Source organism: Calonectris borealis, chromosome 17, assembly GCF_964195595.1.
Source record: "Calonectris borealis chromosome 17, bCalBor7.hap1.2, whole genome shotgun sequence".
NCBI lineage: Eukaryota > Metazoa > Chordata > Aves > Procellariiformes > Procellariidae > Calonectris > Calonectris borealis.
Genome location: NC_134328.1, coordinates 17,058,506 through 17,071,471, shown reverse-complemented (window position 1 = coordinate 17,071,471; position 12,966 = coordinate 17,058,506). Strand labels below are relative to the sequence as shown.

General features: G+C 69.7%; 2 protein-coding genes across 2 annotated transcripts; both read right to left on the bottom strand.

Moving 5' to 3' along the window:
- Positions 1-2,410: 2,410 nt before the first annotated feature.
- LOC142089532 (bactericidal permeability-increasing protein-like) lies at positions 2,411-7,702 on the bottom strand. The gene is made up of 16 exons (XM_075166126.1): positions 7,651-7,702; positions 6,403-6,543; positions 6,115-6,229; positions 5,878-6,006; positions 5,623-5,778; positions 5,429-5,492; positions 5,260-5,320; positions 5,009-5,100; positions 4,711-4,911; positions 4,544-4,603; positions 3,748-3,915; positions 3,518-3,585; positions 3,179-3,221; positions 2,878-2,941; positions 2,728-2,804; positions 2,411-2,650 (listed from the first exon to the last, which is right to left on the bottom strand). The coding sequence occupies exons 1-16, from the start codon at positions 7,700-7,702 to the stop codon at positions 2,609-2,611; spliced, it is 1,533 nt and encodes a 510-aa protein (XP_075022227.1). The 3' UTR covers positions 2,411-2,608.
- A 2,343-nt stretch (positions 7,703-10,045) lies between these two features.
- Positions 10,046-10,835, bottom strand: ID1 (inhibitor of DNA binding 1). Its single transcript, XM_075166125.1, has 2 exons — positions 10,494-10,835; positions 10,046-10,323 (listed from the first exon to the last, which is right to left on the bottom strand). The coding sequence occupies exons 1-2, from the start codon at positions 10,812-10,814 to the stop codon at positions 10,282-10,284; spliced, it is 363 nt and encodes a 120-aa protein (XP_075022226.1). The 5' UTR covers positions 10,815-10,835; the 3' UTR covers positions 10,046-10,281.
- Positions 10,836-12,966: the final 2,131 nt, after the last annotated feature.

The following is a 12,966-nucleotide window of genomic DNA, read 5'->3' as shown; positions in this document are numbered from 1 at the left end:
TGTGTGAGTGCGTGCGTGTGTGTAGATGTGTCACTAATATAAGGTTCCCCAGCCAGAGCAAGGTCAAGGCTCGTGCCCCCGTCTCCGGCATGCTCAGGCCCCGGGAAGAGGCAGGCTGCCGAACGGGACGGAGCTTCCCTGCAGCACCCTATCCCATCCCCGCTTCCTCCGGGCAGAGCTCGTCCCTGTGGCGGGGCGGGAGCCGGGAGGAAGAGGCGGAGGCCGGGGGCGACGAGCTCTGCCCTCGCGTCAGCCCCCGCGCCCCTTTCTCCCCGGACATCAGCTGCGGGGAGCTGAGGCCGGTCTGGGGTGAGGATGGTGTGTCAGGCCCAGGGCTGTGCCCGGTTTGAAGGGATCCTCCTCTTCCTCCTCCTCCCTCTGAATGTAGATTGCTGTGGGGCAGCGTGTGTGTCCCTCCCCACGCCCGCCAGAGAGCCGGGGCCGTGGCGTCCAGCAGTGCAGGAGTAGAGAGCTGGGGGGTGGAAGGGGCAGGGGGGAGCGATGCTCCTGCCTGGCCTGGGGATGGCAGAGCCCTGGGAGCAGCCCCACCGTGGCCGGGCCATGGGGCCAGTGGGGGAGCGAGCCCAGGGGAGGTGGGAGCGAGGGTTGGCACCGGCTGAGAGCCATCCCCGCCGCCGGGAAGCCTCTTTGGGGACAGCGGGAGCCGCTGGCCTCTCCTGTGCTGCCCCGGTTGCTGCTGGTCCCTGTAGCACAGGCAGATCCCTGGCCCCGTGGCGTGGCTGTGACGGGTGCGTGCAGTGGCAGAGGTGCCTGGCTTCCCCCACCGCGCTGCTTCTGCTGCTGCCGGGGCACGGGACCTCCGGGCTTTGAGCTGAAATTAGCTTCAAAAATAACCCTCATCCTTCAGAGACCACCACCGGCAGACCCAGCTGTCCTCGCGGGCTTGTCTCTGTACATACCGCCCGCGCTCTGCTGTACATATCCGAGTAGTTTTTAATTCATTTGTGAATACTCTTAATGCTATTTTTGTTATCTTGTCTGTCCGTATTTATGTGTGGGGCCGTGCTCCCTGCAGAGGCCAAGGTGGGATGGAGGCGGGGGGGACCAGAGGCTCCTGGGGGTCCCGACTGGCCGCCGAGCACGGACTCGTGCTCCCCACGTAGGAGCCGCTCTACGGCCTATGGCGCCGGGAGCAGATCCTACGCAGGGAGCACGAGGATTAGCATTAGCCCGTCGAACGCTTCGGTTTGCAGGTGGAGGTGCGTCCACTAATAAACTCTTGTCATTAGAGCTGCTGATGGTGCTGTGGTCTTTGTGAGCCTGGTGCGGGGTGGATTCGGGCAGCTTTGGGCAGGAGCTGCCTTCAGTGGGATGGCTGGAGGAGGACGGGTCCTCTCCCTGTCTGGGGAAGGGTTGGGGTGCTCGGGGCAGGGCGGGGGGGCGGGTTTGCTGGGCAACGCGCTGCCTGCTCGGGCATGGTGCACGGCTGCCTGTCTCCATCGCAGGCAGCATCGGGGCAGACCCCTGCCTGTTCCTTCCACTCTTCACTGGCATCAGGCTCCTGTGTCCTCATCGATTGGGCAGGAGAGCCCAGTCCAGGCTCTTAGCTGGGCTGGAGGGGCTGATTTTGGGGCTGTGGGCTCAGCACCGGTGGGGAGCCGGGCAGAGGGAACACCCACAGCCGTGTTGGGCTGGGGCAGGGGGCGAGGAGGGCAGGGGGCTCGCAGCCCCACGTCCCAGTGGGTGCCTCGCTGGGTCCCACAGCCCCACTGCGTTCCCGGGGCTGCCCCTCGCCCCCGGCTCTGCCACTGCTGAGCTGGGGAAGGGGAAACTTCCTCCCAGCACCATCTTCCCTTTGGGGGAGGGCTCATCTCGGCACGGTTTGACCCCCCATGCGGGTGGGCCCGGTCCCGCAAACACTGGGGCTTGTTCGGGATGCCCCAAGCGTGGGGGGCACTGAGCCATCTCCACCCCCGGGCAGGACGCTCCCTGCTTGCGGCTCAGCCTTCCCCACGGCCCCTCCCATCCCCTTCGGGAGCCGCAGCGGCCGCGGGCCGGCAGGGCGCGGTGGGAGGCCACGGACACGAGCACCATCCCGTGGGCGACGGGGGAAGCTGCCGTGGAGCTGCAGCCGCAGCGGCCGCTGCTGGGGGCGGAGGGCACCCGCATGGCCAGCACACGCGCGAGGGTTGTGGGTGACGCCCCGAGAGCCACCAGCCCCGCCCTAAGCCCCTCTGAGCCCCCCACGCAGCCCCGGCCACCCTCCGCCCCTCTGCACCCGGCGGTGCTGCAGGAGCCCCGGCACAGGGGACGGGATCCCTCACCCCGGCATGGCCGGAGCCCCACGCAGCCGGGGACACGGCGATGCCCCAGCTCGGAGCCGGGAGTGGGACCCTGCCTAGGGGACCCGGCTGTGGGGGCTCCCCGAGACACCACACACGCCACACCAGGCTGAGCCACGTTCCTGGCTTTAATCCCTGCCGAGGAGTCCCCGAGAGGTGGGGGGTCGGTGGGTCCCACAGCCGCGTGGCTCTGCCAGCCACGGGGCCGCGATGGCATCAGCTCCCCGCTGGCTGCCAGCAGGGTGGTGAGGGTGACAGGCACACAGTTCGTGGGGTGCCGGTAGGTTCCCACGCAGCGGCTGGTCTCAGGACTCGTACTGCAGGTCTGTGGTGATGAGGACAAAGCCCTGCGGGGAATCGGGTCAGAGGGGGGATACGGGGGACGTGGGGGGCACCAGGGTGAGGGGACAGTGGCAGCACCCACCTCCTGCAGCGAGAGCCGGGGGTTGAGCAGGCTGAGGCCATGCGGAGTGGGCAGGGGGATGCCGGCCCTGAGCCGTTCTGTGGGGAGAGCAGAGCCGTGAGGGGGGGGTGGCCCTGGGGCAGCCGGGGGGGGGACGAGGACAGCACTCACTGTTTGCCCAGGGCACCCCGAAAAGCCACAGCCCGAACTTCAGCAGCGTCTCCAGCCTGTTCACCTGCGGGACAGGCAGCAGCCCCCTGAGCCCGGCACGGGGCAGGCAGAGGGGGCTGCGGCGCAGGCAGGGCTCAGCTCCTCTGCCAGGGCTGCACCCGCTGCTTGTGCAAGCACTCAGCAGCGCTGGCCTTGCACAGGGTCCACAGCACCCCCAAACCCCAGCCCCCTGCTCCCAGGCTGGTGTGGAGCCTGAGGCTCCCCTTGGCTGCCCCGCTGTGCCCCCAGCATGGCTGCTCACCTCCACCGGGCCCACATGCGACGTCACCTGCGCCACGCTGAGCCTGGAGGGCGAGAGCAGGGTAAGAGCCAGGCAGGGGGATGGGGACTGTCCCCTCCCGGGGCAGGGATGGGCTGAGCCCCACGGCAGGGCTGGGAGCGTGGCAGACCGGGTCCAGCTGAGGACCTAACCGGGATAAGGGTGCCAGGGCAGCGGGCATGGCCAAGAGGCAGGGGCAGGATGGGGTCCGAGCAGGTGATACGGGACCCGGGGAGGCAAAAGACTGGAGGTGGAGAATGGGGGGAGCACCCCCGGGACATCCATGGGGAGGCCGCACCCAGCACGGGGCTGGGGACTCACCCCGTCAGTCTCACGGTGCCCCCAAGCCTGTTCCCGGTGATGGTCGGCTTCCCCGTCACGTTGGCGTCCTGCAGCAAGAAGAGATGTTGGAAAGAGCAGGGCAGTGCCTGCAACCCTGCATCACCCCGCATCACCCCCCATCACCCAGCATCACCCAGCATTGCCCCAGCACAGCCCCAGCCTGGAGCGCAGGCAGCGGACCCTGTGCCATGGCAGCACCAGCCACTCACAATGTTCAGCAGAAAAGCAGGGACGCGGGTGGCATTGGGCAGCACCACGAAGGCCTCAGCGGAGCCGAAGAGGGCCCCGTGCAGGGCATCAGGGCGGCAGGAGAGGAGGGGCTGCCGGCGGGCCGAGAGGTGCAGCTCCATGGGCTGGTCTGGGTAGCGTTCCTGCAGCTGGGAGGGACGAGGGCTGGGCTGGCACGGAGCTACGCTGGCACCGCTGGCACCGTGGGCACCAGCCCAGGCTCCCAGCTGGCCCCCACCACCACCCGGGGCCCGTGTGCCCCATCACCGCCCTGCCTGCCCATGGTCCACCTGCCCACGTCCTGTCCTGCCTGTGTCGCATCCCGACTGCATCCCATCCTGCATCTCATCCTGCCCAACCTGCCTGCATGCCACCCCGTGTCCCATCTCCCCTGCATCCCATCCCTCCTGTGTCCCATCCTGCCTGCATGCCATCCCATTTCCCATCCCTCCTGCATCCCATCTTGTGTCTTGTCACTCCTGCATCCCATCCTACCTGTGTCCCATCCCACCTGCATCCCATCCCGTGTCCCATCTCCCCTGCATCCCATCCCTCCTGTGTCCCATTCCACCTGCATCCCATCCCGTGTCCCATCTCCCCTGCATCCCACCCTCCTGTGTCCCATTCCACCTGCATCCCATCCCGTGTCCCATCTCCCCTGCATCATTCCACCTGCACCCTGTCCCATCCCATGTTCTATCCCACCTGTGTCCCATTCTCCCCCTGTCCCATCCCACCCTGCCCAGCGCTGGGGACCGCTCCCCGCCCTGCGCCCACCTCTGGGCAGAAGAGCCCCATGCTCTTGGTCCTCAGCTGGAGCGGGAAGCGCCGCGGGAGCTGGAAGGCAGCAGAGGGGTCGGGACGCTGGTGCCACAAGGCATGCGTGGCGTGGGGACACCCCGGCGGGACCCCTGCCCCGCAGCCACGGCCAGAGCCGTCCTTACCATGTTGCTGGAGATGTTCCTGCGCAGGGCCCCGGCCGTGAAGTACGTGAAGGTGGCCGAGTTGGCAAGGAAGTCGGTGACGGCCAGCAGCAGCATGGGCTCGTGCGCCTCGGGCAGCACCGTGGGCAGCGCCACGGGCAGCGCCATGGGCAGCACCGAGGAGGGTCTCTGCTGGCACTTGCCCACCCTGAAGAACTCCCCCTGTGCAGACGGACGGACGGACAGAGGCGAGGCTCAGCCCAGCTCCCCCCGCGCCCCGTTCCCGGCGCCGGCCCAGGGACACCCCGGATGACGTTACCTTTACTGCGACGTCCCCGTGCTCCGCCGTGATGGCCGGCCGCCCCAGCAGGGAGTGGTCGATGGCGGCGAAGGCGTCCAGCTGGGTGGACACTGCAGGGACGTGGGGGCGGTTGGGGGGAGCTGGACCACCCGCCCCCTCCTGCAGCCCCCAGTCCAGCAGACCCCACCGGGCACCAGCATCACACACAGCAGCCACCCTGCCCGGTCCCCTCCTGCCCTGGCCGTGGTCCCCAGCATCCCGTCACCCACCTTTCATGTGCTTCAGGGCAGCCTCCAGCCTGTAGACGCCCCTGCGGAGCTCGAGGCAGAGCTGGAAGCAGAGCAGGGCGTCAGCGAGCCCACGGACAGGGGTCCCCAAGCTGCTCACTTGGGGGGACAGGGACAGCAGCTCCCCACGGCGCAGGGGCCGAGCACTCACCTGCTTGTTCAGCTGCTGCCGCAGGGCTCTCTGGAGCAGTGGTGCCAGCAGGTTGTAGAGCCAGCTGCGGGGCAGAGCGGGGTCCTCAGATCACCCCGGGGTGCCCCAGCCTCCCCAGCCCAACGCCCCAGCCGGGGGCACCGGGGAGTCCCCGTGTGCCGGGGACAGGAGAGGAACAGGGGTCCTGACATCACCTGTGTCCGCGGTGAAACTCCACGTGCAGGTGGGTGCCACGGGCGTCGCAGCCGGCGCTCCACACCATGGGGCGGCCGCTGCCATCCACGCTCACCCCCAGCACCGCCGCCACGGCCAGGTCACGCATGTGGAGCTCGATGGAGCCCCTGTCCTGGCTGGGGACAGAGCGGGTGAGCATGGGGACGGTGGTGGCCCCGAGCCACCCTGAGCTGCCCAGGTCCCCGTCCCTGTGCCCCGTGCAGGTGAGGACTCACATGGCGCCCAGCTGGGCTCCCCACTCGGCGCTGAGCCGGATGCGGGCGCGCTGCACCGTCAGCCTCACCCCCACGTCCTCAGCGAAGTCCACGGCGGAGTCGTTTATCTGCAGCTCGTGGATGTGGATCCTGCGCGACACGGGCAGCCTGGGCTCGCGGCTGCGCCTGGGGCGCGGCCAGGACAGGGATGGGGATGGGGTCAGGGACAGGGACGGGGACCCTGAGGGCGGCTCTTACCGGGGCACGGCGTAGGTGAGTGTCCCCAGCAGCGGGCTGTGGTAGGAGCCCGTCAGGTTCAGCTCGTGCTCCTTCTGCAGCAGCGACTGGAGCAGCTCCAGCCCAAACTGCCGGCCTGGGGCAGAGCAGGGATTTGGGGGAGGGTGCCAGGGAAGGGGCTGGGGTGCTGGCAGGGCGAGCAGCCGGGTCCAGGACACCCCTCCATCCCCCATCCTCAGCGGTCTGGGCATGGTCCCCCTCCACCCCCTGCCCAGTTCCCCCACGGGTGGCCAGGGGCACGAGACCCACCGAATTCCAGCGCCCTCCGGGTCAGCCGGGCCTTGATGCCGGGGTTGGTGCTGGCCGCGGGCACGCAGGCAGTCAGCAGGAGCAGGAGGCAGAGCCACACCGGCCCCGGTGTGCCATGGGGATGATGCCGGGACCTGGAGGCTGGAGCAGAGGACATGGCTGTGGGATGCTCGGCCGCTGCAGAGACCCCGTCCCCGCGCACCAGCCCGGCCAGGACTTATAGCGGGGACAGAGAGCCCGGGGTGACATCAGCCTCCTGCACACACGCAGGGGCCACCGCAGCGCTCCGGCCACCGAAAGCCCGGCCTTGCCCAACGCGTGACTCAGAGGGGAAGCCGGTTCCCCCGTTGTTCCCCACTCGCGCCCGTTGTGGGAGCGGAGAAACACCGTGCCGCTGCCGGCCCCCTGACCTGGGGGTGCGCGGGAGCCGGGGACACTGGCAAGGGCTCCCCATGGGGGGGCACGTGGCCGGCATGTGGGGACACGCAGGGACCCAGCTGGGCCAGGGTCCCAAGGGGCTTCAGCTGTGCCCAGTCCAGGGCGATGGAGAGCGAGGGGACACGGCGAGTCGGTCCCAGGTCAAGGGGGCTGCACTGGGGGGACGGAGCTCAGCCCACTTGCACCAGGGAGCAGCGGCTGTTCCCACCTTGGGAAGGGCTCTGGGGATCCTGAGTGGGGACACCCGAACCCCAGTGGGGGTCAGGGTGGCCAGGGCACGGTGGTAGCCCCCAGGGCCGCAGTGTGACGGGAAGGTCAGGACAGTCAGAGCGAGAGCAGAACTGTGCAATCCCCTCCGAAAAGCCCCGGCTGCAGGGGAGGAGCTGCCCACGCTCCCAAACCCGCCACCGGCGGGACCGTCCCCCCAGCTGGTCGGTGCCATGGGCTATGGCTGCCAGGGGTCCAGCTGCCCACCTGGATCCAGCCCAGGGACACCACTGGGGACCCAGGGATCCCTCTGGGGGAGCCAGGGCCCCATCCCAGCACCACAGGGGGACGTAGGGCCCACGGCTGACATCACCAGAGGGACCACAGCCCTGTGTAATGCATCTTATGGACCCCTCAAGAGCAGCTGCCCGCTTGCCCAGGACCCCCAGTGCCACCAACCATGGCTGCAGCGATGGCCACGGCCCCAGCAATGGCCATGGTCCCCAGCAGCGTCCCAAAGGCCAGCGCTGCCCCTGGCCACTGGCCCCGTGCCCACCACAGCCCCTCTATCCCCAGGTGCCCCCGCCCTGCACCAAGTCTCACCGTGGCAGGCGGTCGCAGTGCCCCACGCCGCGGGGGCTGCGGGTCCTGCCATGGGTCCCAGCTCCACCATGTCCCCGGGGCCGTACGTGGCAGCGAGCAGCAGGGACCGGCTCTGATGCTGATGTCCATCCCGGGGCGGCCGGGCTGGTCGGACCAGAACGTCACCCAGTTCCCTGGTCCCTAATCCCTTCCGGGATGAATCAGGTCTCATGAAAACAGCAAGGGACCGGTTGGGGTGCAGGTGCCCGCAGGGCTGGGCCCTCCCTGGGGCTCTCCAGCACATCCTGGTGCGGCCGCATCCGGCATCCCGGCACGTGGCAGGCGGCTCAGCCTTGCCAGCCCCGCTCCAAGCCTGGGCCGGCTCTACACAGCCCCTTCCCCTGCTCTCTGGCTGTCCCGGCGGTGCCAGGCCCCCGGTTGTGGCAACCCTGTGGCAGTGTCACGCCATGTCCCCGTGCCCCGAGGGGGGGGATGATGGCCAGGCTGCATCACGCTCGGCCATGGGGCACACGGGGCTTGGGTAGAGGGTCGGGGCAGAGACGTGGGGACACACATTGGCACGCAGCCCCTCTCCCCATGGCTCCAGCTGGAGCTTCCACGTCTGCCGGCAGTGAGTGGGCAAGGACGGCACCGGGGAGCACGGCAGGGATGCAGCCGCTGCGCCGTGGCGTGGGGAAGAGCCCCAGCACCCCCCGCACCGCCCCCGCCCCCTTTCGGCCCCGGGGCCCTCCGGGCTCCTCCAGGAGGGCGGCCGGGCCGGGCCGTGCAGTGCGAGCGGGCACCGGGAGAGGGACCCCCTGCCCCGGCAGCGCCGCGTTCCGGACCGGGCGGGAGCCGGCAGGGCCGGGGGCTGCCGCGGCGCTGGAGGGGTCCCAGGGAGTGACGGGGGGGGCATCAGTGGGGGTTACAGAGGGGACCTCGGGGGTGATGGAGGGGACACTGGGGGATTATACAGGGGACCCGGAGAAGTGACGGAGGGGACCCATGCGTTGACAGAGGGGACACGGGGGCTGATGGACAGGTTCATCCACAGGGACCCGGAGCCCACGGCCCCCCCAGCGTGTCCCCTGCTGCTGTGTCACAGCCAGGACAAGGCTGGCCCGGCCAGGCAGTGTACTGGTTCCCCAAGTCACCGGCCCCTGCTCGCCCCCCTGCCAGGGGATCTGCTGGGCTGGGGAACCGTGACTGTGCACGCACAGACACACGTGGGCACACGGAGCTGTGACCGTGCCCGTGAACGTGCAAACACACACGAGTGCTCATGCAGAGGCACACACGTGCACACACCTGCAGCCAGGGCTGGTCAACCCCTTCCAGCCCGAGACCCCCGGCTGCAGGACCCTGGGGGGCAGGAAGGGCCCTGCCAGGGCAGCCCCTAGCTGGCCTCCTGCCCCAGGGGCAGCAGGAGACCCCAATTTGCCCCCGCCAGGCCCGTAGGGAGGTCCGTACACATCTGCTGCAGAAGGCAGCGCGTCCCCCAAGGCATTCGTGAGTCACGGGACAGCTCAGGTCAGCGCTGCTGCCCGGGGCACCCCCAGCCCGCGGGGTTGCACAACCCTGATGCAATTTCCCTCTCCCTCCTGAAAAGCTCAGCTGGCCCCAGCCCCACTCCTGGGGTTGCATCAGGGCAAGCCGGAACCGCAGGGGCAGCACCGCAGCAAGCAGCACCCCGGGGCTCGCACCCGCTCTCCTTCGGGGCAGCGCAATGGGACCGTCCCCCGCAGCATCACCCTCCCACGGCCTCAGCCCTGACACAGCGGTGACTGTGGGAGTCACAGGAACGCTGCGGGGTGCAGGTGACCCTGCTGGGAAATGGGGTGAGGGCAGGCCCACGCTGCAAACTCACTGCTGCCCAGGGAGACCAGGACCCCACGCTCCCCAGGTGGGCACAGAGCCCCACACCTGGCTCCCAGCACTGTCCCCTCCGTGTCATCATCCCATCAAAGCGCCTTCCCGGGGAAGACACGTCCCAGTGCTGCCATCTCCCCCCCACCACAGAAAACAGGGTGCAAACCATCTTTCGTGTGCCTGCCCTGACACCCCATGTCTGAGCCCAGGGAGTGAGAGGAGGGACGACACGGAACCCACGGGAGCCACTGAGCCCCAGGAGAGGTTCTGTGGGGACACAGTGGTGGGACAGTGACAGGCCACCTGCAGACCCCAGCACACCCAGGCCCACCACAGCAACACACTGGAGGGAACTGGGACCAGCCCATGGGAGCCCCCTCTCCAGCACCACCACAGGGACCCAAGTCCCAGTACCCCACAGCACATCCACCCAGCCCATACTGGTCCAGACAGACTCCCCCCAGTTTCATGCTCCCTGCAGGCATGTCCCCGGGGCCCAGAGCCCCCCGAAGCCCGGGGGTGTGGTGGGGCAGGAAGCAGAGGCGTGCCTGGTCATCAGGGCTTGTTTAATAACAAAACTCCAGCTATTGTAGAACAATATTCTCCAGCATCATTGTAATATACAATACGGGGAATGCTCTCAGCAATCTGAGAAGGATACGTCCCGGGAGAGGGGGCCGCGGCTGCCGGCCCCAGCCGTGCCGCGGGGGATCCGGGATGCAGGCGAGCCACGGCGCTTGGGGCCGGGGTCCCGGGGATGTCCGTGGCGGGTCCGGAGCGGTCTCAGCGGCACAAGATCCGGTCGGCAGCGGGCATGCACGGAGCCTGCGGGAAAGGGGGGCGAAGCGGCCGGTCAGTGCTGGTCGGGGGGGTCCCGGGGATGGAAGGGGGCAGGAGGAGGGAGCACAGCACCCCGGGGAAGGGACAGCGGGGGGCAGGCCGGCGGGAGAGCGGGACCAGGCCGGTGCCGCCGGGCCCGGGGGGTCCGCACTCACCTCGGGGGGGTCCCCAGCGGCGGCGGGGCGGGGGGGCCCGCGCTGCAGCGCCAGCTGCAGGTCCCAGATGTAGTCGATGACGTGCTGCAGCAGCTCCACCTTGGAGACCCGCCGGTGCCGCGGCAGCGTCGGCACCAGCGCCCGCAGCCGCGAGTAGCAGCCCTTCATGTCGTACAGCAGCGCGGCGGCCGCCTGCTCCGCCGCTCCCGGGGACACCCCCGGGCCCGGACCGCAGCGAGCGGCCTCCCCGGGCCGCACCGCCTTCAACGCGCCGCCGGCGCCCGCGGGCAACGGCGAGGGGGCGGCGGCAGCGACCTTCATGGCGAGGGGCGGCGGGGCACGACCGGCGGCGGCGGGACCCTGCGGGCGGACAGCCTAGCGCGCGCCCCGCCGCGCCAATTATAGAGCGCCGTCGACGGGGGGCAGGGCCGCGGGGAGCGCCGCGGCCAATAGCGGAGCCGAGGGGGCGGGGACGGCCCCGCCCATCCATTCATGCGCCCCCGAGGGGCAGCGCCTTAAAGGGGCAGTGGCGGGGAGAGGGCGGAGGGGACCTGGACGGCGGCGCGGGGGTCACCGGGGGCGCGAGGGCTACCGGGGTGCGGAGCCCCGGCGGGCACCGCCCGCCCTGACACCTTCCCCGCCATTAACGTGGGTAATTGCCCCGCGGGCTCCCGGTGTCGGGCTCCCTGCAGCCCTCGCTTCCCCTCCACTCCCGGTGCCCCTCCAGGCGCCCAGCCCCCCTGCACTCCCCGGGCCCCCCGCAGCCCCCCCGCCTCCCCGGCAGCTCAGACCGTTAGACGCCAGGGCCGTGACGTCACCCATTCATAAAACCCCGCGCGCTGTCAGCGCGGCGCCTGACGGGCGGTGCCCATGGCGACGGGGGCGGGGCGGGGCGAGGGGGGCACCTGCAGCCCGGCCCGGGCACGGGGGCACCGCACCCCCACGGGGACACGGGGGCACCGGGACCCTCGGGGGGACACGGGGGTACGGGCATCCCCACCGGCGGCAGCCCGTACCTCGCGCCCCCCGCCCCCGGTTCGGCCTCCCCCGCCCGGGGTCGTCCCGCTTGCAGCCCAGTCCCGGGGCTGAAACCCCCGCGGAGGCGGCGGCTGCCGGGGCCGGGGGTGTCCGGGCTTGGGTCCACCGGGGGCGGGCAGGGGCGGGGGGGGGCGCTGGGTGCAGCTCGCGTGGGGCACCGCGGGGCCGTGGGCTGCGAGCACGGTCCTGCCGCGGGGGGGGACACGGGAGGAGGTCCCGCCGGTGCGGCTGCAGCCTCCGTGCGGGGCAGCGTCCCGACCCGCAGCCGGGAGCTGGTCCCAGCCCTGAAGGGCTTCCGATCCGGGCGGTAATTAGCGTTACTGCTCGTTAACCCCTCAGCCAGCGCCCTGCCAGCAGCGGGGCCGGGAGCCCGGGGGCGCCCCGCGCAGGACCCCGGCCCGCCGGACCCGCAGGTTCGCAGGGCAGCGCTGACCAGGACCCCCCGGCCCACCCTGGGCAGCAGCGAGCAGGGGGTGAGCAGGCAGAGCTGTGGCCTTTGAGTCACTAGACACACTCATGGGTGTGCGTGCATGTGTGTACAGACACATGGATGTGAGTGCATGTGTGCATGCATGGAGGCATGCACATATACGTGCACGCACACACAGATGTATGGACGTACACGAACACACATGCACAGGAAGATTCACGCAGATACACAGAGCTGGGGATGCACACACATGCACAAGCACGTCCATAAGTGCATGTGCACACACACACACACAGAGACACATGCACACACACATGCACACACACAGAGGCACGCATGGATGAATGCACATACAGATACACACACATATATGAATGCACACCAATGCACTCTTACTTACATACACCCTGCCTCACACCGATGCATGTGCCTGGGTGCTGGAGCAGCCCCCGCCGCCCCATGTACCCCGCGAGGCCGCGCCGCGGGGCCCGGCTGTGCCGCCGCATTGTTGGCAGCAGCAGGAAGCCGCGCTGGGCTCTGCTGCAAACAAAGCCAGCGCAGGGCTGGGGCACCCTGACAGTGCGGCTCCAGCACACCCCGACCTTGAGCCCTGCTCAGCTGCCCCCTGCTTGCTGGGAGATGGGGCTGCCAGGGTGGGCTGCACCGCTGCGCTGGCTCTGCTGTGATGGCACTTCATGGTGGCTCGGCCACAGGGACAGCCCGGACACCTTGTGCCCTTCCTGGCCGGAGAGCGTGTCATGCGGGCCAGCCCCAGTGTGGGTGCAGAGGGCCACCCCTGCCTTTTGTGGGGGTGGGCTGGGGGCCAGACCCTCCCGTGCCCGGCTGTGCTCAGAGCGGCTGCAGCCTCCCCAAGTGTGCAGGGAGCCGAAGGCCTCCCCTCCTCTTCCTCCTCTGGGAGGGCAGCAATCCTGGAGAGCCTGGATGGACTTTAACCCTGCCAGCCTGGCTGGGAGGGAGCTGCAGCCCTCTGTCCCTCTGTCCCTC